Source organism: Plasmodium fragile (genome assembly GCF_000956335.1).
Source record: "Plasmodium fragile strain nilgiri unplaced genomic scaffold supercont1.44, whole genome shotgun sequence".
Taxonomy (NCBI): Eukaryota; Apicomplexa; class Aconoidasida; order Haemosporida; family Plasmodiidae; genus Plasmodium; species Plasmodium fragile.
In genome coordinates this window covers 131,386-145,931 of record NW_012192624.1, presented here as the reverse complement: position 1 = coordinate 145,931, position 14,546 = coordinate 131,386, and the positions used below count along the sequence as shown (strand labels likewise).

Here is a 14,546-nt window from a genome sequence, read left to right as displayed (position 1 = left end):
AGCACTGGTGTAGACAATATTGGCATTCCATTATTGGATATGCATGTACATGTACATGTTATGCATACCCAGTGGAAGGACAAATGAGGATGATTCAAACGAAACAAAACGACGCTGTTGAAGGGCAGAATCAAAGAATGAAAAAGGAAAATTCATAGGGGGAAGGTCATTCCCCACCATGGGTAATTAATTAACTCCATCTTCTTAAATAAGAATATCACACAAATGCGATAAATAAAATAACGCGCACGCGGAGTTATCCACACACAAACACACAAAAAAAAAAGAAGCAGAAGGAATGGGATTTCTCTCCTCTGGAATTGCATACATGTCACACGTAAACGCCTGCTGTAGGTCTGTTCTCATGCCCTAGCTTATTTGCACCCTGTACAAATTTCTCTTCATTCACAGAACTCTTCCAAACCATCTACTTAAAATTGAGCAACCACTGGGGAACGTTCTGGTCATACTTCCTCAAATGGTCAATGAGCTTGTCAATAATTATTTTATTTGAACTGTTAAAGTAGTTAATGGCTAGTCCGGTTTTTCCAATCCTGCCTGTCCTACCAATCCTGTGCATGTACTGCTCAAATTCGGCTGGTAGGTCATAATTTATTACTAACTCTAGGTCGGGGAAATCTAGGCCCCTTGCCGCGATGGACGTAGCTATTAACACCTGAAATCCTTTATCGCGGAACTGTTGAAACACGGCTTGTCTCCGAGCCTACACGTGGTGCGTGTGTGTGTGTGGGGAGCATTGAGTCCATGTGACAAACATTTTGGCGTACAAATTTTACACATGCTTCATGTTACATTTGTTCACCCAATGCATGTACGCGTCATATATATTTACAATTCGAGATGAATTATTCCACAGGAGCAGGAGCTCACACGGGGGTGCCAACGAACTCGCACTTCAGGTCGCTATACCCATTGGTGACCAGGTTGTCATCACCGCAAACCACCCAACCTATGTGAAGACCTAAGGGTCTATAACTTACCTGACTCATTTTCCCGTGCAGGTAATTTACGTTATACCCATTCGACTTCAACAAAGAGAAAATGTAATTAATTGAGCTTCTCAGCTCCACAAAGATGATGGCTTGTCCCTGCAGAGTCTTCAGGTCCTTGAGCAGCTCGTCCTGCTTACTCTTGGCGGGCACGTACTTGACAACCTGCTCGGAGGGGGTGGACACACGAGCGCGCAAATAAGGCAGTTCCATTAACGCAGTCTCAATAAGGACGCCCCAATAAGCGTACGTACACAAGTGCATGCACATTGCGTACGCCGCCAAAAGCACGCCGACACAAATTGGGGGCTGTCCACCTACCTGCTTAATAGAATTGCGCACCTCCCTCTTCTGTGTGATATTCAAAAACACATACGGAGTGGCCATGAACTGTTCAATATCCTCCCGCAGACTATCGGAGAAGGTAGCTGTGAATAATATGGTCTGTCTAGCATCATTAGCACAAAGATCTTGTTCAAATAATATGGCGTTCATCTGTTCCTTCAAGCCAAGGGAAATCATTTCGTCAGCCTCGTCTAAGATTAAATATTTCACAAAAGACAGACTGACCTTACAGCTGTTCATTAGATCGAGTAGTCGCCCCGGAGTCGACACGATAATATCCGCCTGACGTTCGTTTATCTGCACAACCTGTGGTGTAAAGGTGGTTATTGAGTAGGGTAGCGATGACCGAGGAGAAGGAAATAATCTTCAAAGGAGCTCATCCTCGAAAAAAGGATACACACCAAAGGTCCAGTCAAAACACAGAGAGGTGAACCTACCTGATCTTTCATCGTCTCTCCTCCATAAAAGGCCATACAAACGAGACCCATCTTTTTCGTCAAACTGTTAACCTGGAGGGGCGCACAAAAAAAAAAAAAAAAAAAAAAAAAAAAAAAAAATGGAGTTTTGTATGTCGACCCCTGAAAATCTCTACACCGATTACAACCTCCTGAAACGCATGTAAATGCCCCCCTTTTGGAGGACCTCACCCCCCCATTCATAATTTATAAAGGTTACCTCGTGCAATATTTGCAGGACTAACTCTCGCGTGGGGCAGAGGACCAACCCCAAGGGAGAAACGCACGCGTAGGCCCCAGGGAAATGAGGCCTCAACGTGTCATTATCTTTCATCAAATTTGTAACTACTGGACAGAGAAAGGAAAAAGTTTTTCCACTTCCTGTTTGTGAAGACGCAATCAAATTCATTTTTTTCATTATTATTGGGATGGAGTACTTCTGAACCGTAGTCATTTGGCTGTATCCCTTCTCGCAGATGTTCCTGTACAGGTTGTTTCCACATAGGGTGCTGCGCGGTGGTGGAGGGGGAAGTATGAGTTGTGTCATGTGGTCGCGCACAAAATGGGAATAAATGGGTCAACGTGCGGAGGAAGTAGGTGTAGATTGAGTGAATGCGTAAGTGTGCTCATGTGAAATTTGTACAGACTGGCAGACGCACTTCCACTCGCTCGCTCAAGGCGTACCATAAGTCCTCCATGCTGTTAAGGGGGCCCGGCACCTCCATCTCTTCGCTTCCATAACTTTTGCACTCAATGATGTAGCACTCTTCGTCGAATATGTTGCACTTGTATTTCCTCCCTCGGTACGTGTCACGGTTTTCTTCGGCTTCCTGTGCATGGCCGCGGTCGTGCCGGTTGGTCTTGCCACGCTCATACTGAACAGCCTCGTCACGATCGTACTGGTTGTTTTTATTCGCTTTATACTGACTGTGTCCATTATAACCATACTGATTCGGCTGATCAACGTTGTATTTCCCAAATCGGTCACGGTCATCCTGAGTGGACTTATCTGCGTCATGCGTGAGGGACCTCCCCCCCCTCTCCACATGACTGAGTCTACCTCTACCGTACTGAGTTGACCTGCCTTTGCCATACAGGCCTGCCCTTCCCTTGCCATACTGACTTGATCTGCCTCTACCAAACTGACTTGCCCTCCCCAGGTAATTCCCTCTGGAGTCATTATAACATGTCTCCCCAGGGGGAACACCTTGGTGACAGCTATCTCCCCCCTCATCGACGTTATCCCATTTACTCAAGAATGGTTTTTTACCCACCACATCGTGGCTATTATCCCCTCCTTCTCCTGCTTCCTTTCTTTCCCTAGTGCCAATTTGGTTACGATCCCATTTTTTGAAGGCCCCTTTATACAGCCCAGAATGTTCCCTGAGGTATGAGGGACTTCTTTCTTTCGTTTTCCACTGGGAGTTATTTCTATATAGGTTGTTTTTTTTTCCCTCCAAATTGTTTTCTCCATTTTTATGTGTCTCTTCGACTGAGTAACAGTTGTTAATTCCTTTCCTCCTCATTTTGCTCGTCGGTCCACACATGTCCATATTGTCTGAATAAGTTTTTCTCTTCTGCGTTGTTTCTGGAGGTGGGCTTTTCATTTCGCTATACGTGTCACTGTACCCATCTACATCATTTGCATTTGCATCATGAAAGAATTCTTCCTCACTGTGGTAATTAAAATTTTGGAAGGCACCTCCATAGGGTTCATAATTTCCGCACATGTTATTTACTACACCTATATAATTAAGGTGACTGTTTTGATTTGCAAGTGTGTCTTCATTTGGGTGTAGCATGTACTCATCGCTTGCTGTCCCCAACTGCACTGCGCATGTGTTATTATTTTGGTTTCCGCCCAAGGTAGCAGCTTCATCCGTTTGGCTAACCACAAAGTTGCTGATGCCAGTGAAGGCCGCATGCTCGGGGTTGCCTACATGGTTCCAACAGCTTTCCACACCACCGTTTGGGTAGAGGTAGTTATATGGGTATATATCCTCCGCCAGTGTGTTGGCCACCATGCCATTGGCGTTATCGATTGAAGCGACCTTTTGCTCACAAGTGACATTCATTAAGTATTTGCTGATGACATCATTTAGGGCGTCGTTTGTTTCTCCTTTTTCGGTCTCCTGTATTGTTGCATTTTGATTTCCCTCTTCGGTGCTCCCTACTGTTTCATCCCCTGTGATGTCACCATTGTCATGTTTGCCTTTACGCTCTTCAATGTGTTCGCTGGCGTCACTTCTACACCCCACCTGCTCTTGAATCTGACTCGGTGGGGCCAAATTTTTTTCGCTCATTTTGCTGCAACGGCTTGTATGCGTCGCGGAAAAGAAACCGAAAAAGGGAAAACGCGGAAAACAAGCCGATAGGGGGAAACGAAGTAAGGGAGTCCAAAGTGGCAAATTTGGAAAAACTTACCAAATGGGGCAACGTTACATAATTTCTCCCTTGGCCGTTTTTTTTTTTTTTTTATCACTACGTGCTTGGGTATATCACCCGATGGTGATTCCCTCACACAGGGACTTATTTCCGCCTTCCCTCAGAACTAATCCTTGCGAATTTTCCCATCACATAAAATAAATTAAAAAAGAATAACTATTATAAGTAAAACAGTAATGCTAATAAAATTGTAGCATCAAAAAGGCGTGTCCCCTTTTTCCCCCTTTTTCTATACGTATACACAACATTTGCTCCTGAAAAACACCGTTGCAATTTAATTTACCATTTTTCCATCTCCAGCGCTTCAGTTGTAGCAACTCGCACGTAACACAAAATCAGCGATTAGCCCACATGGGTTTCTCCTGTGCTGTGCATATTACTAAACTATGTGAGGCATGTACAAAAATATTTTTTTTTTTTTTTTTTTTTTTTTTTTTTTTTTTTTTCCACACCGCATACAAAAATGGCTATCTGTATGTAATGCATGCATGTACACGTCCGTATATTTTCCTCTCTAGCGATTATATAATGACGTGCACATTTTCGCGAAGGTAGATTTTTGTGGAAAATGCATCTAATAAAAGGAATAAGCAAAAAATGAATAGCAAATCGAGGCGCCATGTTTGTTCCCCCGCGCCCTCCCCTCTTGTGCGTGAACTCACCATATTTTGGCCTCTCCATTTGGCGATTTTCCAGTTTAGCATCTCCCCTCCCCTGGGCTTACCCCTCAGCAGTAGCTCTGCCGCCCCTACAAGAGGAGACCCTCAATGAGGTAGAAGTGACAAAATTGAGGGCGATACCCATGACAGATTAGCTACACCCCCTGTGTGCATCTCTTGGGAGAGAAACTTGCCCCTTTGGAAATGGAACTGCCATCCATGCAGTTCGTCCTTCTGTGGAAGGAGGTGAATTGAGTATACAGTAAAGCCGCTCTGGCATATCTCTTAACAAGTTCATCACGCACATCGCGTTATCATTATCGATTGTGCTACTTTTCCTGTTGCTCATTTGTGAGAGGATGAAGCGAACAACCGGATGCAAGCATAATACAAAATGGCCAGGCCACAATATGAACGTAGGGCAAAAATGCCCAACTGCTCGGCGCGTGCGCTTATCCTTTGGAAGGCCTGACACGGACCGTTGTTCGCCGGGGGTACAAAAATGAAGTCGCAATATGGGCCATAAAAATGGGAGACAGCAACGAGTTTTTCCAAAGAGCTGCCCGACACAGGTTCCTAACGGACTGGTCTCAAATGCCCGCGCAAAATTACCACCATTTTAAGCAGACAAGGTGGGCGGGCTCGCGGTAACCCCGGAAAAAAAAAAAAAAACCAACAGTTGCTCAACGAGAGCACATCAAACGTGTTGTATCACACATGTCATAAATTGTGTACAAAAAAAAAAAAAAACAAAAAAGGCTTCCCATGTAATGTATAAAAAAAATGAAGCCACATGTCACACCACACACTTGTAAAACGGTAAAACGTCAACTATGTAAACCTAAACGTGCAAATACAAACAAAGACGTGCATAACGCGCTAAAGGGAAATGATCCTCACCCGGTTCTCCCGACCCTTGCCCACAGAACAGGACGACTTGCCATTCCCTCCACGTGTGAACTTACTATATTTGTGCTTCTCCTTAATGAGAAACTCCTCATTTAATGTTTTGGAGCACTCAATTTTTTTCCTCAATTTCTGCCTGTCCAGGTTAAACGAAAAGGTCACGTACTCGTAAAAGTGGAAATCCTTCCTGTTCAAGTTGTCCTTAAATATATTAATTTGTTTGCTATTGAATAGGAAGGGAATTATATATTTTATGTTGTCTCCACTGAGTAGAAAATCAGCGTTTAAAAAATGGAAGAGACTCTTCGAATGGACATCCTTCGAAAACATGTTGATAAATTTTTTGTTCAGGTATTTCTTCTTTAGGAAAAAGTCCCTCGAGTTTAGGCTTCCCCGGGGGGTACCGTCTATGCGCGGGTGTGAAAATGCATCTGCATGCGAATGTCCAGACGTGTTCCCACTTCCCTCGCCACTAGAAAAATTCCCTTCGTGGTTCCTCCTCCTAATCCTGCAGTTGGGCCCGCCCCCAACTTTGGCGGCAATTTGGTTATTTGTCCCCACTCCTGACACCTTCGAAGAGGAAAATGACGTTCGCGAATTCAACACACAAGGGCTGGCATCACGGTAAGATATATTCCCTCCCCGTGCACACATCCGCGATGATAGTGCTTCCTCCTGTTGAGACATCGCCCTCTTCTTATGCCAACTCCCTCGACCCACGTGCTTATTGCCAATGCGAGAACACAACAAGTTGCTCTCCATGCTTAGGACATAGTCCTCATCAATTATTATGTCAAAGATGTCCTGAGACTTCCTCCTCAAATTGCAACAGATCTTCTTCCCTTTTTCATTCTGAAGTGGGACACCTTTGTTTGCCTCATCACCCACTGCTGCTAAAATATTTTTGTCAACTCCCTTGCCATACACATCGGGCCGAAACTCAAAGCTGATCGAATCCTTATCGAAGTAAAACGAAGGACCCGTTACTTCTTCATTGCTGCTGGAAGTCTTATTCAAAGATAAGCTTGTCGCATATTCACAATTTAAGAACTCAGCATTGGCTTGCTCACTGATTGGGGCCATCCCCTCCGCATGACTCCACTTGGAGTCGTTGGTCGACATACTCTTGCAGAAGGAGTTTTTGCTGTATGAAATTTTTTCGCTATACAGATTTAAAAAATCATGAAACTCTTCCTTTTTCTTCATCCTCCTAAAGTTCTTCTCCAATTCGTAGTTCGAAATGTATCCCTGGCTGGTTGAACTGTCCAAGTGCTTCAGGGGGATAGGCGCCTCTGCCGTTTGGCACCCATTCCGGTTGGCCTCATTCCTGTCATATGATTTCCCTGGTACTGCATTCTCCTGTGCCGTTCTTCTGTATGCCTCGCCCCCTCCATTGCCACACACAAAATGGCCGTTGAGCAGATCGAGCTTTTTGCCCACCTTGTCCTCCACATGCTTATCCTCTACTTCCATCATTTTGGACATGCACAGGTATTTGTAAAATGTCTTATTGTAAAAAATGCGAATGGTTTTGTTCTCCCCGCCGATAGAGGCAGCGGCATTGCCAGTGGAGGACACGTACTCGGTCAGCAGATCATCGGGCTTCTCACCAATATAGTTATACTTGAGAAAATTCAACTTTTTGTTTTCGTTCTTTTTAGGCTTCCTCATATCGAATCCCTTTTTCTCATTCAGCACATCTATGGTGCTGTCACTCTCCATGCTCTCATGGACTTCATCTTTGGCGAAGAAATAAAGAAATCTCTCGTTAATATTTGGCATGCTTCTACTCCTCACGCCCTTCCTTTTAATACCTTTATGTATATTTTGTAAAATGTCCAATGAGCAAGGCTCCGTTTCATCATCACTGAGGGAAAAAATGTTGTTTCGCTTATTCTCCTTAGGGTAATCATATTGTACATAGTCCTCCTCCAATGAACTATTAAATGTGAACTCCTTCTCATCAACCCACTCTCCAGGGTTATTATTTTCGTTGCCAGTATTTTCAGACAGGTCATTTTCGTTGTCTTCTGTCAGCTCGTTGTCCGTCGTTTCGTAAAACGTCTTGGTGGACTCGTTATCGTCATTGTTGTTTAGCTGCGCAAAGGAAAAAAAAATAAAAAGTGATACAAATTGTGCGTTTTATATGTGCTCTGCTAAGAGGGGGGCGAAGTCTCTTCCGTCTATGGGCATTCTCCTCGACATCGCGCCAACTTCCCTTTTTTTTTTTTTTTTGTTTTTTTTTTTCTGGTTACTATTTCTCGGAGTTCCACAATTGACTTGAGTTGGTTTTCCAGAGCCCTATTTTTAAATCGGACGCTGTTGTAGTGCTCCTGCGGGGTGGTAAGTGGGATTAATCAACGTGTGAAAAATGTGACACACTTTGCATAGCGATAACTGCAGGGCAAACACACGAATGGGTTTACATACATATATGTGTATGTATATACATATATGAACGGCGAGCTCGCCCCATGGGACCTGCCTCATCTTACACTGGAAGCGTAATGTAGCTGGATGCACTTCTCATCATCACTGTGATTTTTGATCTCCAGGATGCACTCGTTTTCTTGGTAGATCAGGATGTTCACCTGCACAAAAATGCATGTAAGTAGTTCGGGGGGATGTGGAAAGGGTTCATCGCATTTTTTGCATACGCCCCAGGTAACAACAGAGCATGACTTCACACTGTTAACAGGATTGAATGCACGCCACTTGCTTCTCACTTAGCTCTCACTACAAGGGGCATATCTCTCTCCTCCTGAAGACAGCAACAAAAAACCTCTTCACACATACGCACACGTTTATGTACACATTATTGGTTCATTTTCCCCCCTCAGGTCTTACGGTGAACACCTCGCCTACTGCTTGCAGTTCCAGCTGACCGCCCCACGTCCCATCTAGACTTATTCTGAGAGGAAGGAAAAACGTCGCAGGAGTGTAGAAGGACGTTTGTGCGCCAGCGAACTGGTGCTGCGCGGTGCGTAGAAGGCTAATGATAAGCATAACGATAGGGCCTCATTCTCCTTGGACATGGCAAAGACGTCATACGTACCAACACGCGTCACGCATACTCCAAACGCATCGACCAGCTGACTGCAGTCCTACCACCCCCCCAGGACGTACCTCTCAATGTAGGACTTGTAACTTTCATCATACTCGATGAAGTGCTGGTACTTTTCCTCATTCCTCTGTAGGTGATCGACCTGGGATGCAAAAAATATATATATATATGTCCACATGGATAGAAAATATGTCCTCATGCTTCCTTTCTCTTCTGCAAATTATTTCCCCCTTTTTATCGTTCAGCTGCGCGCGCCCCATCCCCCAATCGGAATGCCCAAAATGGATAATCGGCTAGACAGCTAGCTGACCACTGGCCTCACCGTAGAACAGCCGAAGACTTACCACTAGCTTCCTTATTTCCTTGTACTTATCCTCGTTGTTGTATAGCTGATCCGACACAGCCCTAAACAGGCAGTTGCCATCGGTCCGTATGCTCTTAATGTAAAAATTTTTTTTGAAGTTACTATCGTGGTAGTCATTTATCTGCAATTTTTATGACGGGGAAAAAAAAAAAAGTGAATCGCATTCACGAAACGATTAGACTTAGCCATCTGCACGAGTTATCCATAATTTTACAACACATAGCACAAAATGAACCATGGTATTTTTTTTTTTTTTTTTTTTGTGTGGGGGAGGAGCCACCCTTTGCGCTGTTCCCTTATTGGCTAGCTAACCATTGAATAGTTAATTCGGTCATTGACCTCTCTAATATCTTCGTCGTTCTGGAGAGAAAAAAAAAACAGGGCAATCATGTAGCGACGTGGCCATGTGGCACCTTATCTGTATAGGTGTACGTCGACATGGTGAACTTTCCACGCGCGTAGCCCATTTGGATGCACATGTGAGCCACCCGTAAATGTTCTTTTTTGCGCTTACCCTTGTCTTGCTCTCCTTGGTCTTCTTCCTCCTTTGCAAGCTTCCCACATATTGGTCATTCATTTTTGAGCGAAATGGTGAAGTGTGCTCATTCGAAGGAACACCCTTCACCAATACGTTAAAGCGGAGGTGCTTAAAATGTGCTTGTCACCAATTGCGATGTAGTGTGGTATAAAAGATAGACAAAAAAATTTAAAAAAAGGAGTGCACAGCGACATGTAAGCTAAGCGTAGTAACATATGCCCACCGCGACATCACAAATGATTAGTGGGCGGGAAAATCCCCATTGAGTTTAAAATGGTGCCCCGCAAAGCTAGTTACGGCGTAGAGCGTGTTGCGTAAAATGACATGTCCAGCACGGTGTATCACGTTTTCTTCTTGCTGTCTCCCACTGAGCTGCGCGATAATGTGTCTATCTCTGGGGTGGTGCAAATGCGTGTGCTCTGATTCGGGCATACAAAACCAACATGTGTGCGATCATACTTGCAAGCATATGTGCACTCGTGAATCAATCCCGTCGCATTGGTGGGCCCACAGAACAACGCTGCGCACGCCGCGCAAAGCAAAAAGTTGTGCGTTCAAATGGTTGGTGTTGAAGAAGCCGTCCCCTGGAAACTGTTCTTGGCTGCTGCACGTAACGGCTAATAAATGCGCGTTTCGCTACTTTGAACGAATTAAAAACAAAAAAAAAAAAAAAAATATCAACTTGTTTAAAGCCAAACGGAAAAGGGGAAATAATCGCAAAAGTGTTACGAAGCCATTGCAAACACGGCACAAATGGCATTCCGAATGTTTCTTTTTAATTTATTTAACTTTACAAATGTGACATCGATCGCTTGTGTTCACCTCTCCATATGGGTCAAACGAGGAAAAAAAAAAAAAAAAAAAAAAAAAATGAGCGATTGGACGATGAATCTGAACTGCTATTATAGAGCGAACATTTAGGGAAAATAAATTTGCACACATTTGTATGTGTACATATGGCAGGAACATACGAAGAAGTCCATCTCCGCAGATACACGTGACATGTTGATATATTTATGCGCACACGTCCCCGAGTGAATATGATGCATGCGCTCCCCCCTCACAACTGCACAACGCTATGCGCAATTGCCAGTGGGACTGTTGCACTAGACCTCTTAAAACAACAGGAGAGACATGAGTTGGACTGGAACTGTGTTTTGTGTCTTTGTTTCCCCCGAAAGGTTGAGCGAATAACAGGGCGTGCGCACGTTATACACATATATATACACATATATATATGTTTGTGTACACTTACATACATGTCTCCCTCCCCCAATTCGGCCATCAAAATAAGACATAGAACAGGCGCGGATTGGATGAGAACTGTTCTTTAAGCGGCTCTCCACGACACTTTATTTTGAAGTCGCGACTCGATCAGCCACGGCGCACGCGCCACCTGCGCCCTCAACGTGTTCGCATAAGCAGAAACGCCAACGATGGGGATGGGGATAAGGATGACGACATGACGACAATAACAACGACAATAATGACAATAACAATGGCGACAACAATCGCGATAATGACAAAAAAAAAAAAAAAAAACGCATCCTGCGTCACCAAACAAATAATGCAAATCGTGTGTCACGATGGCCATACTCCAAAATGGGGGCACCCTAAAATGCCGCTATCGACAGGACGCAAAAAAGGACAACAAAAAAAATTCGTTAAGGACGCACGCAATGTGAAATGTGTGGTCTACTAATATCGTGCAGAAATATCTTCACGATGGCAGCGAAACAAGTCCAGGACATTTTTCCGGCGACAGGCCAACGTGAATTGAAAAAATGACAAAGGGGGAGCCGCGCGTCCTTGTGTGTACACCCGGCAAAGGGGCGAACAAATGAACACTGGGTGGAGCGCTGGATCTGGACACGGGTTGAGAAACGGAAGCGGCGCTGCAACGGTTATGCTTCCAACGTGCAAGCAAACTATCCCATCTGTGTGCGCACAAATGAGCCACGGCCATCCCTCCCCCTCCCCCACTTTTTTCGTGTCTTATTTAAAAAAATCGAAGCTCCAGAAATTTTTTGGCGAATCATTAACTTTGCTATGATACCTGTGGCGCGAAAAAGACTGAATTAGTTTTTTTTTCTTATTTTCTTTCCGTCTCTCTTCGGCCTCTTCCGCCTCCCCTGCATCATCCACGTCGTCGACTTCGTAAAACTCCTCCTCCTGCACTTGGTCCATCTTCACCAAGCTATTATCATTCTCTGCCTTCACTTCAAACTTGTTCATAAATTTGTCAATGCAGTTTTCGGCGTACTTACCAGAATCCATGTCAACACTGTCCTCAGGACTCTTCAAATATCTTGAGCTGCTTACCAGCGCCATCTCGCCAAATGACTTAACCGTATGTGGCTGCGTACTACTCGTGTAGTTCCCATTCAAATATTCGCTAACGCGACTTGTGTAATTGTCTCCTTCACTTGTCTTTCCTCTGTCCTTTTTAAGTAAAAGTTCGTTCAGGGTAGGTTTGCTAGTCTCATGCTTGTTGCACGGTCGGTGCTTCACACCTCGTTTGTACTTTTTCCTTCCATCGGAGCCATCCGAACAGAGTTCTTCATAAAACGATTTGCAATCGTCACATTCAAAGCCTTTGAGATGCTTCCGTCTTTTCCCCCTAATGACTTCAAAAAATAACTGCTCACTTTTGTCAACGCTTGTAGGGTCCCCTTTGTTCGATTTCATCTCCACTTTGTCCTGCAAATTACGATTGCCATGTGACCTCCCGCTCATCTGCTGCAACTTCTTCCTTTCATTATCCTCTGCTGCGATGAGGAAGTCAAGTGGGTCATGTTCCGACCCTAACGAGTTTGCCTTCGATTTGGCACTCCTCTTCGAACGTTCGTCAAAATCTCTCTTCACAATTTTGTAATTCTTGTCCTGCGCTTTCGTCCATTCATTACTTATGCTTGACTGTGCTTCCCCCTTTGCACCACTGCCATTTGGCTCGAGCATGTATCTCCTCGCTTTGTCAATGTGGGCACTGCGAAGTGTGTTTGCTCTGTGTTCATCAATGCCACAATGGGTGTCACTCATCTCGTCTGTGTGCAGTCTATTAGAAAATAATCGTTTAATGGTGTACTTGCTGATGATGTTCTCGTAGGTATCCTTCCCCTTTTTGTTACTCCCTCCGTTCAGCGTGCAAAGATCTTCCTTGGGGTGATTCGTCTTGCGCGATGTGCGCGATGTGCGAGAAGTGCATGACGCAGGGGAAGTACCAGACACCCGTGATGTCCTTGACTTGTGTGAAGCGCGCGTGTTGTGAGACCTCTCGGACATGTCTGACGTGCTCAGCTGCTCCGACATATTCCTCTTCTCCACTCTGTCGAATTTCCCAAATTGCTCAAACCCCTTCGCGTCCCCATCGCCAGCTGCGTCCTTACTGCGCGCACTCTTGCCCGACTTGCGACTCCCGGCTTTACTCTGCATATCGGAGAGCTCATTTCGTGTGCTACCTCCTGTTCTACCCTTTCTGTCCAACACACTCACCTCGTCTGCTCTTTTCTTCCCATCATCCTCCAGGTTCACTTTTTCATTCATGCCGTATATCTTGCGCTCCCCTAAAGTGGTCAATCCGTTGGTGATTAATCTGTTCCTGGCGCTTCTCCCCTCGGTGACATCGTCCGCCTCTTGGTCGTCAATCTCTTTCTTTATTTTTTCGAACAAACTCTTCCTCTTTGAATCTGTGAAGCTGCTTAAGTAAATACCCAATGTGTCATTTGTGTGTCTTTTTCCTCCCTTTAACTCCTTCTGCTTTATTTCATATTTTCCCCGTTTATATTGAATCCCCCCTTGCGCAATTTCCAAAGTGGAGTCATTATGCTTCGCTTCGTGAATAAGGAAGGATATTTTTTTAATAAACTTGGCCTTAAATTCTGTGATCAATTCATCAAATACTCTACCCAGAACTCTCTCAAGTCCGATATTTTCTTTTCTCTCCTTGAGTGCGTCTTCACATATCGATTTGAACGTTGCCATGTTGCCTCTAGTCGTGTGCAGTTTACACAAGGGACACAATTAAAAAACGGGGACAAAAACAAGGAAAAAAAAAAGAACAAGGTGCGTCCAATTGGGACAAAAAAAAAAAGAGGAAGAATAAGGGAAGGAACAGACTGGTAGCTATATGACATAGATGAGGCAGGCTCGTGGACACACGACTTGCACTACTTTGGAAGACGTGTGCGCACAAAAAAAAAAACTCGTCACATGGTTAACCTTGTTATGGTTTTATACGCCGCATACCCCTCACCACGCGGAGAGATTACTCTGGTCACCAAAAAAAGGGGGCGGCATACTGGTGAAGAAAGTTTGGCCTCATGGCGTGTGCACAATTCTCTTCCACGTGTTGGGTGTTCACACGGAAGGCGTAGCTAGCGCCATGCGCCTGTGTTTGCGTTTCTTTGCTACGCTTTGGGTGGCACTCTCTACTGGAGTTGCACTGTGTTTAGTGGAGTTCCACTTGTTTACATTTGCCTTATTGTTTTTTTTTCCTGGTTTGCCCAAAATTCCAAGTGACAAAAACAAAAAAAAAAAAAAAAAAAAAAAAAAAAAAAAAAAAAAAAAAAAGCATGCGAGAACATGCAAAGGGACAAGGGGCAAAACAATAAAAGCGTAAAGACTAAAACGAGAACAGCCGAAGGGCGGGAAATTGCGCCAACACACAAATCTGTGCAAATGAGAAAAATACGCAAATGTGCAAGTCATCGACTGAACAACTTTGCGAAATGTACTCAAGAGCGGTGGTGCAAAAAAATAAA

At 44.5% G+C, this 14,546-nt stretch overlaps 3 protein-coding genes across 3 annotated transcripts; all 3 read right to left on the bottom strand.

Annotated features, from left to right (window-relative positions):
* Positions 1 to 427: 427 nt before the first annotated feature.
* On the bottom strand, positions 428 to 4,113 carry AK88_03692 (uncharacterized protein; the record flags this gene model as incomplete). The annotated part of the gene is made up of 6 exons (XM_012481302.1): positions 428 to 724; positions 1,002 to 1,175; positions 1,332 to 1,661; positions 1,793 to 1,864; positions 2,031 to 2,319; positions 2,495 to 4,113. The coding sequence occupies 6 exons, from the start codon at positions 4,111 to 4,113 to the stop codon at positions 428 to 430; spliced, it is 2,781 nt and encodes a 926-aa protein (XP_012336725.1).
* Positions 4,114 to 5,793: 1,680 nt separating this feature from the next.
* On the bottom strand, positions 5,794 to 9,825 carry AK88_03691 (uncharacterized protein; the record flags this gene model as incomplete). The annotated part of the gene is made up of 8 exons (XM_012481301.1): positions 5,794 to 7,917; positions 8,076 to 8,153; positions 8,316 to 8,411; positions 8,668 to 8,731; positions 8,947 to 9,026; positions 9,229 to 9,369; positions 9,561 to 9,608; positions 9,763 to 9,825. The coding sequence occupies 8 exons, from the start codon at positions 9,823 to 9,825 to the stop codon at positions 5,794 to 5,796; spliced, it is 2,694 nt and encodes an 897-aa protein (XP_012336724.1).
* Positions 9,826 to 11,781: 1,956 nt separating this feature from the next.
* AK88_03690 (uncharacterized protein) lies at positions 11,782 to 13,767 on the bottom strand (the record flags this gene model as incomplete). The annotated part of the gene is made up of 1 exon (XM_012481300.1): positions 11,782 to 13,767. The coding sequence occupies one exon, from the start codon at positions 13,765 to 13,767 to the stop codon at positions 11,782 to 11,784; it is 1,986 nt and encodes a 661-aa protein (XP_012336723.1).
* Positions 13,768 to 14,546: the final 779 nt, after the last annotated feature.